This window comes from Rutilus rutilus (assembly GCF_951802725.1).
Source record: "Rutilus rutilus genome assembly, chromosome: 8".
In the NCBI taxonomy this organism is placed as follows: domain Eukaryota; kingdom Metazoa; phylum Chordata; class Actinopteri; order Cypriniformes; family Leuciscidae; genus Rutilus; species Rutilus rutilus.
Genome location: NC_140222.1, coordinates 24,682,579 through 24,705,515, shown reverse-complemented (window position 1 = coordinate 24,705,515; position 22,937 = coordinate 24,682,579). Strand labels below are relative to the sequence as shown.

Genomic DNA, 22,937 nt, shown 5'->3' with positions numbered 1-22,937 from the left:
TGTGTTGGGAAAGATTAGAGAGCTCTGACTCTGGCGCAATTTATGAGAGTGGAGAGGAACATATGCGCAAAGAGCACTAAGTAACACGTTTTAATAAAAAGGAAAACAAGCTTTTACTCGAACACACAGCTCAATTTTCAGAGCTGTCAAAATGCTGTCTGGTTTCATCTCCAGTCTCAGAGAAGTAGGCATGAGTTTTTGCTTTATTCATAGCATGGAATGTACTAACATTATACAAAAAATATATTGTTCTTATTATTATAATTTCTTTTAATTTAACTCTTTTTTTTTCCATTAATAACATTGCTTTACCAGTTTCTTGCCTTTTTGGTCAAGTTTGTTGACCCTTTCAAGGAATAGTTTTCATCAAATCTTTAAATTTTTTAATAAGATACTTAAACTACTTTCATATTTTAACATCACAGGTCAATGTTAAAATGCTTCTTTACTTTAGACAGTTTTTTGTTCAATTAACAGATAATATCTTGCTTTTTGCCGATTTTACATTTACATTTATTCGCCTGCAATTTGTTTAAAAAATCTTAAACTACACACAGTGATTTTATAGGACCAACTGGTCAACATTAAACTTATTAATGCATTTTCACTGTCCTATACAGGACACGTTGCTTAACTTAACTTAAGGCTGCATGCGTTCTTGTTATTTACTGTCTGTTTTCTGTTGCTTTTGTAGATCCTTTTGAAGCGTTCATCATTTTTTCCATCCGACACGAAATTCGCCGCATCAACCTGCAAAAGGGCGACTACAGCCTGTTAGTCCCCGGGCTCAGGAACACCATCGCTTTGGATTTCCATTTCAGCCAGAGCCTGCTGTATTGGACCGATGTCGTAGAGGACAAAATTTACCGTGGGAAGCTGTCAGAGGGTGGCGGTATGGAATTATTATTTTTTTACATTGTTTATGACACTGCTAATATTATACCATACAGGCTATACTATAATGTAATGGAACTTAAAGTATATCATGCACCGATTCTTGAGTACTGGGACAGAAAAATGTGCATTAATTTGGTTGAAAGCATTCAGAGATATTCACCTACTTTTAAGTGCAACCTCCTGCTTCTTCCATTTTCTCACAAAATGTGTTTTCCTTGCCTGTCACTCCAACACAGCCAGATACATAAATAGTGTGTCAAAAATTGTTTATAAATACTGACAAATCTAGTGTTCACTACAGGATACATTCAGGATGGTTTCAAAGTGCAGTTGACAGCTGATAGTGTTGACAAAATTATTGCAGTAGTCATTTCCACCCCTCACCCCCCCATGATTTTTGTAGTTACTTATATGACCTACTTAAAGTTAGGGAAATTGAATCACAATCCTAAACAATTTTTACAGTATGTATGATGTAAGTTGACATGGTTGCAACAAAAAATATAAGCTTAAAACTACTTAAAATCACAAAACCTGTGAAAATATGATGATGTTAAACTTACAGTAGGTGAATTATGGGAAGAGGACCTTCAGGATGAAGACTGACTTTAATATTATCTGATTTAATGAGTGAAATTAATTATTAATCTCTGAAGGTGTTGGCAACACAATGGACATTTTATTTTATTTTTTATATTTTATTTTATTTTATTTTATTTATTATTGAATTCAATTGTGATAACATACATTTTTATTGTCATATTATTTTTATTATTATTATTATTATTATTATTATATTTTATGCTATTTCTTTATATTTTATATTTGTTGTTATCAGTATTGAGTTGTTCTAGAACAGGTGATAAAAAAAAGAAAAAAAAAGAGTTAATCAAATGAAAATTCTACATTTATGTGAAGAAAATTGTGGTGCTCTGTCAAGTTTTTTCATGTTTCTTATCCTTATTGTTCAGCATATTGAGAGCTCTTTCTTTAGCTCTGTTTTACACTTAAAAAGCAAAGTCATTCTACCAACTGTGTTAAAATTTCAGCATCAAAAGCCCCAAAATGTGTGAGAAGTAATTTGCACTCGTGTCACAAAGGAAGTGATGAGTAGGCATTGAGAGAGAGTGAAAGAAAGTGGGAATCACTGTGTCTTGAGGGCTTTGTTAAAGTTTTTTTTTCATACACTTCATAGGCTCCAAAATTAACACTCCTCAAACACCAAATCCGAGTAATCGTGAACTTGACCGACAAGCTAACAACCGTAGACTGTTGTTTTTCCCCATGGCAAATTACCTGATTGTTTTTTTTGTTTTTTTTTGGCAGGTGTTTCTGCGATCGAGGTGGTGGTCCAACATGGTCTAGCCACTCCAGAGGGCCTTGCTGTTGATTGGGTAGCGGGAAATCTCTACTGGATCGACAGTAACTTGGACCAGATTGAGGTGTCCAAGCTGAACGGCGAATTACGGACCACCCTGATCGCCGGGGGAATGGAACACCCTCGGGCGATCGCTGTGGACCCCGGCCAAGGGTGCGTTCCCCAATATGGCCTCAACTTTGAGTGGAAACAATAGCAAGCGGCACCAGTTTTCCAATTACTTCATAGGTTTAATGAAGAACTTCAGTGATTGATAGCTTCTTGCGGTGGTTTGTGAAATGTAATGAACCAGTCTAATCACCCATAAAAGAGCTTTTTAAATGATTTCCAGAAGGGATATTACCATGAAATTGGGCCATTACACATTCTTACCTGTTTTGTAATTGCACTAATGCTGATGCTTTTAATGAGGATGTGGTTTGCAAGTAGCCCTCGTTTTGAAAGTCGTTTAAACACTTGAGTTTTGTTGTCAACAGTGCCCTGTTCTGGACCGATTGGGACGCCACGTTTCCTCGCATCGAAGGCGCTTCCATGAGCGGGAAGCGGCGACATGTGGTTTTCAAGGACATGGATACCGGCGCCTGGCCCAACGGACTCACCTTGGATCACATGGAGAGCAGGATAGTATGGACGGACGCACGGTAAGGATACGCACACTCTTCTGTTGGGTTATTTTGTGTGGTTTTCCCAAGACAAGACCGTATAGGGAATGTTTTGGCTGTGACGTACAGGGTGGATTTGGGAGGTAATTGGGAACAAGCTCGGATTCAGTCGTTGGTAACAAATTCAAGTGGCAGGTTTTTGTTGAATGATTAATGTGTTTTTTTACCCGTTTAAAATCGAGATCCACCTCAGCTGGCGAAAAAATTACAGGTTGACGGAGAAACGCTATTACTATAGATTATAATTTTGCCCATCAAGTATTTTTTTGAATCTTACAAAGCAGAAGCATGGCAATTTTGCTGTCTTGACACATTCATAAACTCTCATCTTACATTTCTCTCAGCGCTTGTTCAATTCCTCGTGTGCCCGGTGGCTCCAAATGCAGCGCAAATTAATATTCAGATAATGAGATTCTTGGATTTAATGAAGAATCTGATCAATTCTCTGCTTTCGATTGCCTCATTTTTGTCTCTGCTACATTCAGATCACACACTCACAGTGTTTTTTTTTTCACAGTCTGTCAACAGAGTTTCTTTCTTTTTCTCTCAGCCGTCTCTTTCGACAAGGCTTCAGTGGACTCATAGACTATTGTGACTGTTTTAGACTTTATACTTCTGTTATTTGCAGTAAACTCCTTGTTGTAAACATGTAGAATATATCCTGTTTTGTTGTTTTATTTAATACAAAAATAAATGTTTTTTTAATCCTTCCGTATTTCACATTTTAGGTCAACACAAGTTTGTGGTGTCCACAACCCATTTTACTTTTGTAACCTAATGTAAATCATTTCAAATAGGTTTCAGAGTAAATCAAATTATTTATAGTGTGATGATATTCATTTAGATTTTTGAATCGCGTTAATTGAATTGACATAATATAGAGTTAAAAATATTTCAGTTCAATTAATTTGTTTTAGTTCAGGTTGATTTGGTTTGATTTTATGTGAAGAGGTTTAATTCAATTGAATCAACATACTGAAATTTAGAGTGAAACAAGGTTTAGTTTGATTCAGATTTAGATTTGGTTCAGAATTTAGATTTGATTGAGTTCATTTCAGGTTGATTTGACTGTTAGGTAAATAAAATTATGTCATTCAGAGTTGAAAGTTGGATTTGATTTAATTCAGTTCAAGTCGATTTGATTCTAATTGACGTGATTAAGAATTAAACAAGATTTAGAACTTTTTTTAATTCGGTTTAGGTTGAATCAATTTGAATTAAAATTAAATCAAATTAGTTCAGTTCAATTAACTGATGTAATTTAGAGTTGAACAAGATTTTTTAAGTTCAGTTCGTTTCAGGTTGATTTGGCTATACTCAGTTAAGTTAACTGAATGGCTGTAATTCAGAATTAAACTAGATTTATGAAGTTTGATTTGATTCAGTTAAGTTCAAGTTGATTTGTTTTTACTTGTATTGACTTGACATGACTCGAATCAAATCAACCTGAATTGAATCGAATCAAATGTACTCAACTCAATTTAATTTATTGAATTAATGCAATTCAAAGTGATGTAATTCAAAGATTTACAATCAGTTTGACAGTGTGTGTGTGGAAGCGTGTGTTAAGAAAGTAAATAAGGCCTGTTTTGATTTCATATTGACTTTAAAATACTATGATGATGATGATTACTATGATTATTTGTCTCTCCTCAGATCTGACGCGATATACTCCGCTCTATATGACGGCACAGGGGTGATTGAAATTCTTCGAGGACACGAGCTCCTCTCTCACCCCTTCGCCGTGTCTCTCTTTGGAGGGGACGTCTATTGGACCGACTGGAGGACCAACACATTGACCAAAGCCAACAAATGGACCGGAGCCAATGTGACCGTGATCCAAAAAACCAGCGCCCAACCCTTTGACCTGGAGATATACCATCCCAGCAGGCAGCCACAAAGTAAGAAACCATCTTCTGTCTTTCAAAACTGTCTAGAGGGACTTTGAACAGATGATGATTTGAAGGATCCAAAGAACATAATGAGAGAAATCTCTAGATTGAGCGAAGTTGTCATGTTGGATTAACAGCGTTCAAAGACCCAGTTTTGGCACATTCCCATTTCGCAATAGAAGATTTTAGGGACTAATTGGCTGCAAAGCTGTCTCGTCAAGAACTCCCTTGATTCCCATCAAGAATCCCTATCTTTTCTGAAATAGCAAACAGACAGTCAAACACTACAAGGTCACATTTCTGTTCTGACTTTCCTTCTAAAAACTAAATGCGCTTTTCAAATATTTTATTTAGTTCTCTATTCCTTTAAGATGCTGCAAAAACACACAAAACAACTTTTTCTACTGTAAGGTTTATAATAGAAAGATACTATTTGTTTGTTTATTAATTAAAAAACACTTTCTGTTATGACTTTCTAAATGCACTTTAGAACTATTAGAACAACAACAAAAAAAGTAGAAATATAACTTGGAGAAATATCTGTCTATTGGTGTGTTTTTTTTGTTGTTTTGTTTAATTTTGTTTGTTTTTTTATTTAATTTTGTTTCGTATTTATTTATTTATTTTGAAAAATACAAAATTGATTTTTTTTCTATTCCTATAAAATGCTGCAAAAACATTGAATTTATTTCAAAATATGTGTATTTGTGCTTTTTGTTTTTGTTTTGTCTGGTTTCTTTTCCATTATTATTATTATTTTTGTTTTTTTTGTTTCTCTATTCCTATTAGATGCTGTAATAACACGGAATAATTGTATTTGTTTATTTATTTGTTTGTTTGTTTACATTTTACTGTCACTGCATATCCAAGCGATAATTCAACACCATGATGCTAAAGCAGTCACTAATGTGTTCTGATGGTTGCTATAAGAGTTGCTTGGGTGTTTTAACTGATTTGTAGTGCGTACTGGGTTGTTGCTTACTGGCCCACCCCTAATGACCTCTGGGTAATTTCTTGGAGCATGCATCAGTTCAGTCAACACTGAAAATGTGCTTGAAATCTGTCCCTCCTTCTGTAACCTACTTTTAATTGGCCTAATAGAATTTGTTCACCGTTTGGGCAATAAAGTACAAAAGAAGTGCCAAAAAAACACCCCATAAATAAAACACAATTGAATCAGCCCGTGATGGCTGTCCAGCATCTTTCCCCTTGGGTGTACATCTGCCAGATGTTGAAGAATCAGCCTTCTGTCAACACATCGAGCTTGGCATCATCCACCAAAGCAAAATTACATCCTTAATGGCGCTAAGAGGCTCTTTGTTAACTCATGACTCCAGATAAACACTCATAATGGGCTGGCGGAAATGTTCACACAGCGTTCCAGATTGTGATTGGCAGCTATAAACCTAGAGTTTGGATGGAGGGATACGCCGCACAGATGTGTAAAGGTTTTTCGTATGATCGTGGGGTTGTTTTTTTATGTTCTGATCAAACTTGGAGTCGATTTGAAGTAGTGAAAGAGCCTTCGACTGCATAGAATCCTTGAAAACGATGATGAAAGTGAATGTTCTTGAGTGAATCATTTTTAGAACAATATATTTAGACTTGTCATCTCTAGCTTTGAGCCAGGTTGGTTTGAAATGTACCTCTCATAGGCTAGTTTAGAAATGTGTGTTTTTAAGCCAAAAGTGTGTCCCTGAGCTTTTTAGACTGAAACATGTTTAATAGTTTTTCTCACTTTCTTTGTTTCTGCTCATCGCTGTTTGTCCTGTGGCTTAACACCTGCGTTGTTTTGTGAGTTTGTTCATAGTGCTGTTGCTCTTGTTGCTTTTGTTTAATTTGTTGTTGTTTTAAAGCTTGTCTCATCTGTATTTATTTTGTTAAAATGTTTTTGACATTTGAAGCACAAAAATGTTTTTGACATTTGAAGCACTGAAAGGTATTATTATTTATTATTATTATTATTATTATTATTATTATTATTCAACCCTCTACACACACCTTGACAATAGAAATACATTGGCTAGTAAATCTTTTAGTTTATATATATATATATATTCCATATGATTCTTTGTAAAATATCCATCTGATCTTACACTCTTAACATCAGTCAATCAAGTATTATATTATGATATTATGATAATCAAGCACTATTTAATGATAGAACTTTAGAAATTAGAACTTGTATGAATGCATATTTGTCATTTGAACTGAACTTAGGACTAGTGTTGTCAAAAGTACCGACTTCGGTACCAAGTCGGTGCTGATATTTTTAAAATGTGACGATTTTGTTTGTTTGTTTCTTTGTTTGTTTGTCCTGTGGGTCAACACTTGATTTTTTTTTTGATTTTTTGTTGTTGTTGTTGTTGTTGTTTGGATTATAGAGATAATTTTTGCTTTTATTTTTGTTCTTGTTGCTTTTGTTTAATCTGTGGTGGTGTTGTTTTTTAGGCATGTCTTATCGTTATTTGTTTTGTTAAAATGTTTTTGACCTTTGAAGCACTTTGAAATGCCTTTCATGTCTGAAAGGTGCTAATAAATAGGGCTTGCTTTGGAAGAAGCCTGATTCCCTCAGCCATCACATACCTTCACAACAGACATCGCTGTTTTTTATTTTATTTTTATTTTTATAAATATTTTTACTTTTTGTATTATATTGGTTATGTTGTGTGTGTTAAACAAGTGCAGTGCTGTGGAAAATAATTTCCCCCTGGGGACAGTAAAGTTAAAAGTTAATAAATAATATATATTATTATTATGAAGGTTCACAAACATTATGTAATTTTATTTTATATTAAATTTTTTATATAGCATTCTTACATTTTTTCCCAACTAATTATGCAAGTTAATAGTCAGTTCGAAAATATAATGAATTAAAGGGTTACTTCAGGATTTAGCATTAAGCTTTGTATTAGTAGAAAACCTGTAGTATTTTCGAATTACCATGCTTTCCACCCTCATATGACCCTGAGACAAGAGATTTATGTATTTTTTGTCTGGAAAAAATCCTCCGATGACGCAAAAATCGTCATTTTGCGTCATCGGAGGATTTTCTGGACAGAGGCTAAAGACTACAGGCAGTAGATGGCGTTGTTCCGCATGTTTTCAGCCCGCCCATACAGGGTGGGATCTCACTCACAGAATGTACACACAGTCAGCCTTTCTTTGGAAGCTAAGCTAGCAAGCTCTTGTTCTGTGGAGAAAGCTGAATAGTAGGAGAAAGCTGAGTAAGTAACCATCCTCCTTTTCCCGGACTTGTCCGGCGGGCGAGATCGTTCAAAATGTCCGGGATTCAGCTTTTGCTTTCTGCGGTCGCCATTCATTGTTTACATACATGCACACCTTTCAATCTAACTGAATTCATTCCGATTGGTGAATTTGAATGTAGTGTTTACATGAACGCTAAACAAGTGATCGGTTGATGTGCGTTTTACCTTTGCTAAGAATAATTCCCGCTCCTCCGTGAGAGATGCGAGACCGGCGCGTCTCAGTAATCACGCCACCGGCCTCGCGCTGTTCTCCCGCGGCCGTCAGCCTCGTCCTGCTCGCCACAGTAAACATGATGAATGGCGACTGTAGAACGCAAAAGCCGAATCCCGGACATTTTGGACGATCTCTAAATCCCTCGCAAACTCATCACGTAGGCTAGCTTTGTTGTTTTCAACAACTGCGCACTCTTACCGATAGGCGTGGCCTCCTAAGGCAGCGAAGCAAGTGCATTCTGGGAGTTGTTGTCTTTCATCCACATAAGCCAAAAATACATTTTCTGGCTTTTCTCAGTCTAGAAAGCTCCAAATTCAAAAATTTCTTCACATTTCTTCTACTTAAATGACCTATTTTAAATACACATTCATCTTCCCAGAGGTGAAGTATCCCTTTAATATATTTAATACAATTAATAATCTTTAGACTGAACCATTTCTAATAGTTTTTCTTCCTTTTTTTGTTTCTGCTCTCTGTTTTAGCATTGTGGCATAGCACCTGCTTTAGGCCCTACTCTGTTTTGGGATTTTGTTTATAGCGCAGGATGTCTGTTCTATGTCCATTTTCATTACCCGTCTGCGTTTGAAAAGGTTGGCCCGCATCTCTATCGGTTTTCATGTGTCAGAATAGCTTAGAGAGAGTGGCATAGAGATTACTGTATTCATTAGGCCTGAAGCAACTGTTTTTATGGACTTGTTTATGCACTTTTTTTTGTTACGTATGTGTTTTAAGGTCCCATTTAGAGTTGTGGAGTAACAACCTTGCTCTGAGCAAGAAGAAACCCTGGGATTGTTGGGTAGGGAATAAGGGGCCTAATTACTCAGCACAGCATCCACATATTACACTTGTTAAGCAGAGTGCATTTGGTTTTTAGGTCTACGTGGATAGATGCAAGCCGCATTGCATAATAACTAGCTAAAGAAATCCTAAAAGACTCACAGATCAATCATTAGCCAGCAGAATGAATATAACATATGCAGATGCATGTGTACTCTGATATTCTTTTATTAATGGTTTTTTTTTTTTTCATCTCTTCTCCCATCTTTTCAGCTCCTAATCCATGTGATGGTAACAATGGAAGGGGCCAATGTTCTCACCTCTGTCTTATAAATTATAATGGTTCTGCGTCTTGCTCCTGTCCACATCTCATGAAACTGTCGGCCAACAACCAAACCTGCCAAGGTGAGCTATAGCGGTCTTCTAGACTGTAGATCTTCCTTTTACAAGACACGTTTGGCCCACACATCCAAACTCTGGAATTTGAAGATTTACTGGTCTTGCATGTCTTTTTAGGTCTTATGTACAGCACTGATTTTTCTTCATCCCACTTTTTCACATGAAAACATTATATATGTATAGGTTTCTTCATCAAAATGTGCGATCCAATTGAATGGACTTGATATAAAGCAGAATGTCTGATATTGGAATAATTATAGCGTGTATCAGGAGACTTACGTGACCTACCTAAACTCATTACAGACTGAAATGGAGATCTCTCTTTAATGGCTGCCCCAGAGATCTCTCTTGAGGTCAAGAAAGGAGAATTTACAGTATGAGTCCTTTGAGCTTTATGTCTTTATAGCGCTGCCTTTGTAAGGACACTCAATTCCCCTTATTATATTTGTCCCCTTAACTGATTTAGGTCATATTTTCACTCCCGGAGATACTAGAGACAGAGAAACTAAATTCAATTGAGAATCAATTTGAATTGAATTATATATTTATGTACCTGAACAGTTGTGAAGAAATTTCTGTTATACGCTCGGAGATCTGAGATTCGAGGAGTGAACATAGACAACCCGTACCTCAACGTCATCATGGCCCTCACCGTACCCGACATTGATGATGTCACGGCGATGGATTACGACGCCATAGACGAGAGGATTTACTGGGCCGACGTGAAGACCCGAACTATAAAACGGGCTTTCGTTAATGGAACCAAACTGGAAACAATCCTGTCTGGAGGTGCGTTGCAGTCCATTTTGCCAGTTACATTTTCACACAGTTCAAACTGCTTTTAATTTTCCTACTTTTATTAATAAAGTCAAAAGTGTCTTTACAAAGAAAACCTTTTATTACATTATACCTTATTACCTTATTGTTGTCATTTTGGTTGCAAGTATTTCCAATATATTCCGATTTCAATATTGACCAAAATAATCGCGAATATGATTTTTGCCATAATCGAGCACCCTAGTGTGTGTTTGTGTATATATATATATATATATATATATATATATACATACATTGTTTTTGTATATAAAAGTACCAAAAGTACAAGTATGTTGTATAACGTGAAATAATTATGAACATATTATGTCATTATTCTTCCTTTATTAAATTATTACATTTGAATGAATAATTACATTTGTTAAATCAATTAAAATAAACACAATTTAATTGACTGTTTTGACTGTTTTAATGTGATAAGAAATGTACATTATTTATTGAAAATATTTTTATTTACAGACCTATCCAATGTCCGTGGCCTGGCTATTGATTGGCTGTCCAGAAACATGTACTGGATGAGCTCAGACAACGATGAGACCCACATTAATGTCGCCCGTCTTGACGGATCTCTTAAAACCACAGTCGTTCACGGCATGGACAAGCCCAAGTGTCTCGTCCTGCATCCGTCTAAAGGGTAACAAAAACCATGCTAACAATGAACCATATGAGTAATGGAGAAGTTATGGGCCTGGTGTGTTTCTAGAGATCGCTATCCTATTTTTATTAAAAAGTAATTGCATACTTCTGTCGAAATGTCACCTTTCGTTACCTTTAAAATTGCATGTAAGATACATCAGTTAGAAAGCTAATTACTGAACAGGTCTCTGTTTATATTCAGTGTGCACAATTAACTAAAGTTATTAGTCATTTTCTTGGAGTTGATTAAGACTGACAAATTGTTATAGCCATAAACTCTTTAACGATGCCAAACTGGTTGTCAGCCAATCAGAAATGCAAATTTATCTTACCCTTGTTGGACTAGCCAGTGACACCTCTTTAATTAGCATACATTATGATTCCAGACATGCAGCCTAATTAAAAATGGAGCCAGTTCCTCACAATTGTTTGCATGAGATTTAATATAGCGCAATTCTCTAATCCAGTTATGGATTTTAAGCATGGAACAGTGAGCATGTTGTTTTATTTTGTTCCTCGATATCTCTCGTGATCTGCGCCCCTTGTGTCACATTTTTTTTTTCCGCCAGCTGTCTGCTCGTTTTAGCTTCTGACCCTGTCGACATTTCTGAAAGTCATCTGTCAGGTAGGTTCATGCGCGCTATCAAGATGTATGAAGGAGATAGAGACAGCTTTATTTGATTGTTTTGTGCTCTGTGGTGATTGTGAAGATAAAGTTCTTTTCTACCTCCCCGACCTTCACACGGGTCGCGTTCCTTAAAGCGAAAGAGTCCCATCCTTCATCTTGAAGACTCATCCATCTCTCTGAATGTATCTTGTTTTGTTGTGGTCTACAGGAAGATGTTCTGGATGGATGGGGGCACAATAAATATGGCCAACATGGATGGCAGTAACATCAAGATTTTGCACCAGAACCAGAAAGAGCCTGTTGGTAAATTCAATTTCCAAAACCTAAAGTAGTTACTAAGCTGCCTACTTAGTATTTTAATACTAATAGTATTTTAAAATAATTATGGCTCCAGCTGTTGATTATTGCTGCTGCTGAAAGGCAAGTATGGACTTGCTAATGCTAATAGATACACAGACAGACTGCTGTGAGAATAAGATATGCTGCTGCTGCATAAACAGACATACACAAATCCTGTAGCAGATCTAGGCAGGTGGAGCTGGAGGATTTCAGAGGAACTCTAAGAGTGCGCTGCACTATTAGCTTACAGCAATCAGTGAACCAGACTATTTAAATGTTGACCAAGCATTCTCATTGGCTGCATGATCAGCAGAAGCCAATCAGCTTGTGCCATGCAGTAATGATGTGATTGCTTGCAGATTGCTTGTAAAATACCTTAATTATTGTAGTACATCAATTACATCATATATATATATATATATATATATATATATATTCTGCACAGAGTTGCTACCCATGAAGAGCACTTTACTTTAATGTTAGTTTAGAAGGTAGCCTATATACACAGCAAAGTACAGTAAAAGCAAAGCACTTTTGTGGTGTATGGTAAAAAAACGGGTCTTGTTTTTCTCTTTCTTTTCTTTTTTTGCCTTGTTTTGCTTTGCTTTGCTATGTTTTTCATTTTAAAACAGCATAGAGAAAGGCTTTAACAACACCTTGGCTATTTTGCTTTGTTTTGTTTTGTCTTGTCTTTCATGTTTTGTTTTGTTGTTTTGTTTTGTTTTGTTTTGTTTTGTTTTGTTTTGTTTTGTTTTTGCTTTGTTTTGCTTTGCTTTACCTTACTTTGATTTGCTCTGTTTTGTTTTGATTTATCTTTCATTTGCGAACACAATAATAAACCAAGGGATTAGCAACAGTAGCTGTTTTTCAGGAGCTGTAGCTTTGTGCTTTTGCTTTGTTTTGGTTTGTTTTGTCTTTCATTTGCAAACACCATATAGAGTAAGGCGTTAGCAACACTAGCTGTTTTTATTTACCTTTCTTTGCTTTGCTTAGAATTTTTCTCTGTGCTGTTTTTTGTTTTCATTTGCAAAAAAAAAAAAAAAAGATTTAATAAAGCTATTGTTTCTGTTTCAAACAATCTATTTAACATTAACAAATGGCATGTGTACATGAACATACTGTAACTTCATGTGAGAATAAGGGCGCCATTTACTCATTCTCGTCTTCCTCTGGGCCGTGTCTGTTGAAATCATTATATCTATAGTAATTTGGTCTGAGAAGTAGCCCAGGGTATTATTGTTAGAGCTCTCTGTGATGTTCCCGGTTCTCCCCTCAACTCATAATTAAAACAAAAATATCCCTCACTCGCAGTACATGTGATTATGGCCTGAGCCAAATCTTAAGTAACAGCGGTTATCATTATGATGCGAAGGAGGGATTATTGCGAATGAAGGGAATAAAAGCAGAAAACAACCTTTTGAACTCTTTTTGTACACTATTAATGCTGTGCCTCAAATAAACATGCTTTGCTGTAGGGGAAATTGCAGATTTCAAATAACCAGACACATTTTGTAAGCAACTATGTGTTGATATTCATGAGATGAAACAATTTTCAATTATTTGTTATTTAAATCAGGAATGTTAAACAGAAACATCTTTTGGAAAAAATGATCATCTCAAAAAATAAAGTTTTGGATAATTTTTTTTTTAGTCTTGAGCTAAAGGAATATTCACCAAAAAAATTTTTCATACATACTGTTTCATATTTTAATAATTTTCTCTCTCAAGGCTTCATTTATTTGATCAAAAATACAGTAAAACAGTAATAGTGTGAAATATTATTACAATTTAAAATAACCGTTTTTTATTTTATTTGAATATATTATAAAATGTAATTTAACAGTTGTGCTGCTGAATTTGGTGGAAACACCCTTTGAGTAATAAAAATTCATTGGAACAATAATTATGCTTATATGAACAGCATTTTAGCATATGTATAACCTATATTATTTAAAATCATTGTTTTCATTGTTGAATGGACGATACCGTCACATGTTTTCATATCATCTTTGTGCTTTTTAGGGCTGTCGATTGACTACTCGGCCAACAAGCTGTACTGGATAAGTTCAGGAAACGGAACCATTAATAGGTGTAACCTGGATGGGAGTGGCCTGGATGTGATTGACAGCTTGAAAAAAGAGCTACAGAAAGCCATGGCATTAGCAGTGATGGGTGAGTGAAGGCTGTTTTCATCAGCATTCGTTTAGTAAGGTTAATTATAACCAAGCAAATAATGGAGCTATTGAATTAGTACGTTGATAGACAGTATAAATGGTTTCTGAACAGCGGTGTATGAGTGATAAGGAATACTTTTTATGCTGAATGTGGGCTCCAGGGTTTTTGTTAAAGCTTAATTGTGGAGCTGTTTTAGTACACTGTAATTACAAATCAATAGAGCGAGATTATTGTTTCTAAAGGGTTTGGATCGCAACGCTAATCATGTTCTGACATGGGTTTTTTTCTTTCATTGATGACTCACATCTTTTGATGTCACTCACAGCTGTGTTTGCTGATTGTAGCAGCTCTGCCAGTTTTGAGACTTGGCCAAAGACAGATATTAATTTGTTCTGTCATCTTACGTGTGCCTTCTGACTCACGGTTGGGTTTCAGTACGAATCATAAAGATTTATTAAGACTTTTACATTTATTCATTTAGCAGGTGCGAATGAAAAAAGTATTGACAATAAAGATTTGATGATCCTAATTTTTTTCTGTATAGAAGTGTCTGCTAAATGAGCAAATGTAAATGTAAAATGGTATTCAACTCATTTAACTTGTGTAATGTGGCTTATTCCTACATGACTTTCCTGAACAGAAAATGCAGGAGCAAATAATGTCGAAGGGACTTGATTTGACCTTTCTGGATTTGATTGGACTTATAAAAAGTGAAGATATGTTGGGAAGTGATATTTTTGTGATGCTTCTGGAATACTTGATTGGTCAATCTGTGGGCAAATGTATTTAAGAATATATATTTCTATACTAGTTTCAAGATTCTCTTTTCATTTTGCTGACAACAAAGCTAGATTTTTTTTCTTTGCTTTTGTTTTGTTTTACTTTTGTTTTTTGTTTTTTGCTTTGATTTACTTTTGTTTTTCTTCGCTTTTTTTGTTTGTTTTTGCTTTGCTTTTAGTTTTTTTTTTGCTTTGTTTATTTTTATTTTTATTGTTTTGCTTTGCTTTGCTTTTTTATTTTTTGTTTTTTTGTTTCGCTTTGCTTTGCTTTTTGTTTTCTTTTGCTTTATTATTTTATCTCCAAATTGCAATGCAACCTCTTACTCATAATAACTGAATTTAAACTTCTATTTGCATTGTTAAATATTATAAACCGAATTTAAATCTGTGTTTTTTTTTTTTTTTTTGTCGTTAATTCATGTTAACTAATGGAACTATACTGTAAGGTTTTACCGGTTTATTTTACCATAAATGAGGGCAAAAATGCTAGCGCAAAAGATCACTTTTGGGGATTTTTTTCAGAAAATATAATCAAAACTTTTTTCTCTCTGTAGAGTGCACTGCTGGATTGTGCACAATAAGATAAAGTATATTTATTATGAAAGTAAATAGGGTCAGTTTTGACTTCATATTGTCTTTAAAGAAAAACAACAAACATCTATAGTTACATTTATAAACATAATTATTTTTTTGCAGAGAGCAGATAGTTTCAATTTTATTGTCTTTCTCTCACATAAAGAAACTCAGTGAAGCACTTGCTCGTTTGCCCCTCTTGTTTTCATCATTTAATTTCTTCTGACCTGGTAACTCTGATGAAAGGGGTTCTGGGAGCACGGTGCCCATTTTTCATCATTTGTGGATTGACGTTAATCTGTTTATGAGTGAAACAGCTGGTTCAAAACCAGAGGATCATCAGCTAAAGACATCAATTCTGCTGTTTGAAATATCTAACCTTCAGCTTTCAGGAGATAAAACGTCCTGACTTCCAAGGGAGAGAAGATCTGGAAGCATTTTAATTAGGCCTAACATATTATTATTGAGGCTTGTGGTGGTATCCTGATAGGTATTCGGGACTGTGCGGGAACAGAAATTCAGCTGTATTTTGGATAGAGACTGTATCATGGGGCTGTCAGTGGACAGGACTGTTTCACGTTATTTGGGAGCCAGTGTTACTTGACATTTCTTTGTAATTAATAGTGAAATTTACTAGCAATTTTTTAGTGTAAATTTGTTTCTATACCATTCTTTTGGGTTGTGGTGTAATTTTTTATAAATCACAACGGCACATTAAAGAAAATTTCTGTTGATTACATAACTTGAAATATGACTCATCCATTTAGAATTGAGCTTTTAAATATAGAAATTTAATTCTCACAATTAATTAATCGATTGTATATATGCATTATATTATTTATTATTCATTTTATATATTTCAAAAATAGTTTTACTTTTACAAAAAAGTGCATTAATAAATTAGATTTTTTTTTTTTTTTTAAACAATGGCATGTAACTGGAAGTGGAATATTTAAATATACAATATGTATATATTATACATTTGTGTATGCAAGTATTTTTTATGAGTACAGTTTATGATTCATTGCAATATCCAACCATAGGCACCACTCCATTGTGTAATATATTAATAATTTGTATTACATTTCCTGAAACAACTATATTGTGAAATGTAATTTTAAAGCCATAGAAATTATAACTGATTTAATTTAGCTTATTCCGCCCACACCTATTTCTCAGTAGAGGCTGCACAATGAACCTGAGGTAAAAGGTCTTTAATCTTGAGGACTGTGTAACAGATAAATCATCTACCCAGCCAAGTCCACCGCCAACTTTAATAAAATGCGATTGGAATGCCGAATGGGAAGGTATTATTCGATTAAACCCTGAGGAGCAACCTGTTCTCGCTTCTACTATATCAGCCTCTCACAATCAGATACTGACGTTGGCAACTTCTAATATAATCAGAGTGAACACTATACCAGCAAACAGCAGATTCGAGCTGGTAATGGAGTGTTGGTTAAGAAGTGTTGTCTCTGGTTACCCACACCGAACACTGTTTATTCCCCTAATTTATGTGGAGCCGTACTATATAACACCCTTGTTATGTAGAGTCTTATTTAGAAGGCACATACAAGTTACTGAATCAAACAAGACGGAAACTTATATTGAAATTTATAGTGAAATCATACAGCAGAGAAATTCGTGAGAAACACGGACTGACTGTCATTTTAAGACTCATTGTTTTTCTCTCTTACTTTATTTCCAACTTTCTTTTTCCTTTCTTTTCTGTCAGATGAAACAATTCAACCTCGTCCTATACATTCTGGGTTCTCGTCTCATGGCCATTTGATCATTACACCCGTTTGTTTAATATTAATGTCTAATTAACCCCGTTTTACCAGCTGTCCCGGGAGTAAGGAAACAAGTAAAGAGATAATGAATTATTAATGACTTCGCTTCCATTTTCATTTTCTTTGTCATTGTTGTCTTTACATGACATAGTCTGTTCGTTCTTCCATTTGAAGAACTTTTGGACCTTATTTGGGAAATGTTTAATGTGTTGAATGAAAATGAGGGATGAAAGTAACTTAACTTTTATGTACGCTGAAAGTCGACAAATATTCAGTGGATTTTATATAATTTAAATCGCAATATAGCATTTTTTGCAGGAAGTTCAAGTTCAAGTATCAAACTAGCCCTTATATTCATGCCATTATAGTGTTGTGATTTAAAAGCATTAAAAGTTTACGCAACACAAATATCTATGAAATTCAGTTGTCTTTTGTGGAAAAAAGAAAGTGCACTCTTATATTTAATGTTTTTTATCTAACTTGTTCATTTAGTTCAGATGAGACTCTGAGGGATAGAAGTACAGTTTGTTCAATAACTTTTATGTACGATGAAAGTCGACAAAGTCTCAGTGGACAAAAAGACTTCAGCCTTCATTAAACTTGATTTGATGTCATTTTAATGCTATACAAATCACATCATAGCATTTTTTCTGGAAATTTAATGAAAAAAAAAAGGGTATCAAATAAGCCCATGCCAGTGCAGTGCTGTGAAAAAGTAATTGCACCACATTCAAAGTTTGTTTTTAACTTGGATTTATTGACACTAGAACTTAATTTGAACCATTTGAACAATGACTTTTGGAAACTTTCATTCAACGTATCTAGAGAAATGTAATTGTCTTACCTGGAAAAAGTACAGTAAGTGCATTTAAACAGCTTATCTTTACATTTAGTTTAGTTTAGTTTTTTTAGGTCTTGTCATAATGGTACCATATTCTTGACCAAACGGTTTACAGAGCTTTAAATAAAGTGCAACCTATTTACCGATGGTCTGTTAATTTGCACTTGATTCTAATTTTAGGTGATATTTACTTAGGGGTGCACTTACTTTTTCACACGCAAGAAACTGACATTTCTGCTTACTTTAGCTGTGCAAATCTTTACAAAATGTACATTTGAAATGTAATCTGTGCAACTGTGTATGCCCTAATATGTTACAAATAAAACGAAAATGGTGTATGTAAATCTTTACCAGTTGACTCCTTCCCAGCCCCATTTCATTTGCATCAAATTAAATATGTACTCTAACTGTTTCTCCGTCATGGAACATCTAAACAGTCCTCCGCTGTGCCCTACGTGAAGTATACACTAAGACTGTTCTCCGTAATTCATTTTCCCTGGGTTTTGTGCCTGCCAACGGCTGATAGCTTTAACTCAGGCCGAGCTCTAAGAATAGTCCTGCTTGCTTTTGGCATCTGTATGTAATCCATTAAGGGCTACCAGGGGACCAAGATGCCGCTGCTCACACCTATGGGATTCGTAAGTGCTGAGAGGGCGGGTAAAACAGAGGTACAGTGGTGTGGTTTGGCACCAAGGGACGTCTCCTCCTTCAATCTAAGACACGACTCGCAAGTAATACGAGCATAGGAATGTGTAGCTCGTCGTGAGCGGTCCGGGTCCGGAGACTGTGGCACACTTGCAGTCCTTTTTTATGATGTGTAATCAGAGCCGAGTCCTGGATGTTTTTCTCGGTTTTGTACCATTTCTTAAAGGCTGAGTTGACATGCCATAGGGCTTAGTGGATTTGCAGTGTGCTGTCCGCAGCAAAGAAATACAGCATGGATAAAAACACATTTCAATTTCATCCCAGTTCAGTTTCGGAGAGGATAAGTATGTGTATTTATATAATAAATGCCAAGAAGTACTGTATTCCATGCAGCCATAACTAACTATTGAAACAGCATTTTCTAATTCTTCTATAATTAAAATGCAAGTTTTAGACCCCTTATTAACTAACAGGTCAAAAATATTTATTATTATTTATTAAATATTTATTTGAATACATATTTAAATAATACATACTACTAATAATATTAATTTATAATAATAATAATAATAATAATAATAATTTATTATAAAAAGTAATACTATATAATTGCATTAATTCTATTATTTTATTTTGTTAAAATAAAGTAAAAATGTTCATTCAGAAATACTTTAGTTTTGTTTGTTTCCTTTTCGTCTTCCAATGGTTTGACAGACAGATAGTCCCGCCGCAAATTCATGCTATTGGTTTAACCAATGTCACGTTAATCTTAAATATTTTAATTGGATTGGGGAAGGCAAAAAGAAATACAGAAATATTTGTGAAAAACAAAATGGTGACATACTGTACATTTTTGCCTGAAATCTTGATGTTGGAAAAAAAGTGAATGTGTTACTTGTTAACTAGATATTTTGGTGTTTTTCCAACTGTTCCAAAACATATTTTTCTCTCTAGGTGGGAAGTTATGGTGGGCGGACGATGTTCTCGCTCAGCTTGGGACCGTTAACAAGAGGGACGGAAAAAACCTGACGGTTCTTCGGAATAAGACCACAGGCGTGGTCCACATCAAAGTGTATGACAAAGACAGTCAGAAAGGTAAAAAGAAACAAATCTCCAAATTCAACAACTTCACAAGAGTCACTAAGATCAAATTAAAAGAACCAGCAAAATCAAAGTTCCCACACCTTTTGATCACCTAATTCACTTATTGACTTTTTAAACAAGTGTTAAACACCTTTTTTGAAGATAAAAGATATATATATATATATATATATATATATATATATATATATATATATATATATATATGTGTGTGTGTGTGTGTGTATGTGTATGTGTGTGTGTATAGTAAAATTACTCGTATCGTGATATAATTTTTTGGTCATATTGGACCATTAGAACAGAAAAGATCCTTGTCATTTCTACAAGGTGAGGTTGCACATGACTTGGACAGCGGTTATGTTTCTACACCCACACATTGTCAAATCCCTTCACTCTTTATGAATTATGGTGAGGACCATTCATATCACTGACAGGTCTATTAGCGGAGGAGTGCTTGATCCTCTCAATACTCTATTAGGATTAAAAAAAAACTGGCAATTAGAGGTTCTTTAAGGTAAATCTTTTTGCTTCCTTCTCAAATCTCCTCATACCAATTAGCTCCCTCATTTATCTCTCTGACACAAGCCTCATGGGAGCGAAGGCCCGTCTCATTACGCCACTTCAAATAAGCTAACTGGGGTGTTTCTGACAAGGTGTCCGAGGAACAAAGTCAAAGCGCCACCGTTTTTTTCTCTTTTTGTGTTTGTGATGTTCCTGAAATTGGTTTAAGAAAGTACACAAGCCAGAGGGTTTTGACAGATTTGCATTAGATACACCTGTTCGCCTTCACAAATGATTAGTTAATTAGTAATTCTCTTCGTAGGTCGCAATCCTTGCGTACCGAACAACGGCGGGTGTTCCCAGCTGTGCCTGCCTACCTCTGAATCCACTCGGACGTGTTCTTGTACCACGGGCTACAACCTTCGTCCGGACCGGTCCACCTGTGAAGGTACGACCATTAGTTCTGACCTGAGCGTACGTATGTAATTAAAGGAACAGGCTGACTTTTTGGGACTTTAGCTTATTCACCGTATCCCCCAGAGTTAGATAAGTCCATACATACCCTTACATACCATACATACCCTTCTCATCTTCAACATTTTCCTATTTACATGTTGTGATTTGAATAGTCACAGCGTGTACAAATAACAAGGTCACATGAGACACAGCCATCTTCTAAACGTATACATACTGGGAATTATATTCTCAGAAGGTGAAGCACTGCTACTTGGGCGGAGTGATTTGCTCACAGCACCTGAGAAGCCCCGTGGTGAGGAGCAGAGAGTTCGCTCAGAGTTGGAGTAAATTACTTCGCAGAAGTAGCAGTGCTTCGCTTATGTCACTTATTGGGAGCAGTATGCTAGCTGGAGCCATTTACCTCCAGTCTTTGTGCTAAGCTAGGCTAGCGGTGGGTGCGTCAGACAGAGTTACGGCACGCACGGAGATGAAAAGGGTATGTATGGACTTATCTAACTCTGGGAGATACGGTGAATAAGCTAAAGTCCCAAAAAGTCGGTGTGTTCCTTTAACCTTTGGATCTCAGAGGTATTCATTATTTTTAAGAGCAGGGTTCATTTGATTTTTTTATTTTTATTTTTTGGTTGACTCTTTGATAGGTCTTCAGTCTTTCTTGATGTACTCCGTTAATGAAGGGATAAGAGGACTGTCTCTTGATCCAAGTGATAACTCTGAAGTTTTGATGCCGTTAACTGGCACTCTGTTCACTGTGGGTCTGGACTATCATGCCGGTAAGTGCACTTTTATCTGTTTTCTTTGATTCTAAAAGAAAAGGGAAAAAAAAATCTAAGAGGAGAAAAAATATTTTATTTTTACATTTATTTTAATACTTTACTGACATATACAGTATCAGCGTTGTTTTAGTATTATTTATACACTACTATAGTATTTATTTATGTTTTCATTTAAATTTCAGTTTTGGTAATTTTAGTATTTCAATTAAAACATTTGTTTCAGTTATTCACCAATGCAATTATTAAATCCGAAAAGGAAAATGTATTTTTATACTTTTTACAGATAGGTACAGTATCAGTATTATTTAATTTTAATTTAATTTTTTGTGATTTTGTTATGTGGTTTTGTCTTTTTTATTTATTTTGTTTCTGTTTTTAGCAATTTTAGTATTTCAATTTAAAAATCGTTTTGTTATTCATCTAATATTCATATTTTATTTGATGTCAGCTTTATTTCAATTACTTTATTTCAATTTAATGGCATAAAGAGTACAGTCTTAAAGAATGAGTAAGGGTCAAAAGTCATAAATTATGGTGGTTTTGATATAACTTCACCACTATAATGGTTAAAAATTGCTTTTAAAATGACTTAGTAAAAAGAAATGCACACAGATGTACTTGTATACTATATTGTTTTCCTCATTAAAATGTTTTTACCCTCAATGTACAGTGTAAAAATAATTTAAAATGATTGACTGAAATGATCTACAATTGTTCTTGTAAAATTAGCTGTTAATGTTTTTTTTTTTCCATAAACCTTTGAATTGTACTTAGAAACCAAAGCAATTAGGCATTGCCATGCCATGTGTACAACAATATATCACCTCTTGACATGGGGAAAACTTTCATTTGCAGGGAATCTGCCAGTAATTCGTACAGATTTATCTGGTGCAGTAATTGGACAGCTGTCTCCGTACTGAGACAGAAATGCCACTCTTTGCATCAGCGACAGACAGTTTACAGCTTCCCATTTGCATGATAGAGCAAATATTGGCATTGCATTGCATGTGTATATATTTTTTTCATTATGAGATGAGGTGAAGGGTGGAGATATGCTGTTATGACAGATGGAAGATAATCGAAACAGATTAGCTGGACAGATGAGGCGATGTCTCATAACGATGTGAATGGGCTTTCATTGGAGTTTTTGTCAAAAGGGATACAGTATAATGTAAATTTTTGAGTAGGCGAGGAGCTGGTGGTGCACAAAGCTCCGGATAAAACCGTGCAGCCAAGTCAAAGGAATTTTCATTAAAACGTTTTGAAGAGGACAGACCATGGGAGCCAGGACAATCACGAGTACTTTGGGCTTTTTTTTTTGCCTCTATTGTTTTGGAGAAGAGATGGGTTTGAT

At 35.1% G+C, this 22,937-nt stretch overlaps 1 protein-coding gene across 1 annotated transcript in view; it reads left to right on the top strand.

Moving 5' to 3' along the window:
- lrp1ba (low density lipoprotein receptor-related protein 1Ba) overlaps positions 1-22,937 on the top strand; it is a gene marked incomplete at its 5' end in the record, with an annotated part of 237,412 nt that overhangs the window by 110,681 nt on the left and 103,794 nt on the right. Inside the window, 12 exons of the mRNA XM_084415835.1 lie at positions 695-892; positions 2,224-2,428; positions 2,752-2,916; positions 4,594-4,838; positions 9,363-9,494; positions 10,050-10,277; positions 10,782-10,956; positions 11,795-11,889; positions 13,948-14,097; positions 19,686-19,826; positions 20,656-20,781; positions 21,449-21,580. Of these exons, the coding sequence (XP_084271961.1) occupies positions 695-892; positions 2,224-2,428; positions 2,752-2,916; positions 4,594-4,838; positions 9,363-9,494; positions 10,050-10,277; positions 10,782-10,956; positions 11,795-11,889; positions 13,948-14,097; positions 19,686-19,826; positions 20,656-20,781; positions 21,449-21,580 (1,992 nt within the window). The remainder of the gene's footprint in view (positions 1-694; positions 893-2,223; positions 2,429-2,751; positions 2,917-4,593; positions 4,839-9,362; positions 9,495-10,049; positions 10,278-10,781; positions 10,957-11,794; positions 11,890-13,947; positions 14,098-19,685; positions 19,827-20,655; positions 20,782-21,448; positions 21,581-22,937) is intronic.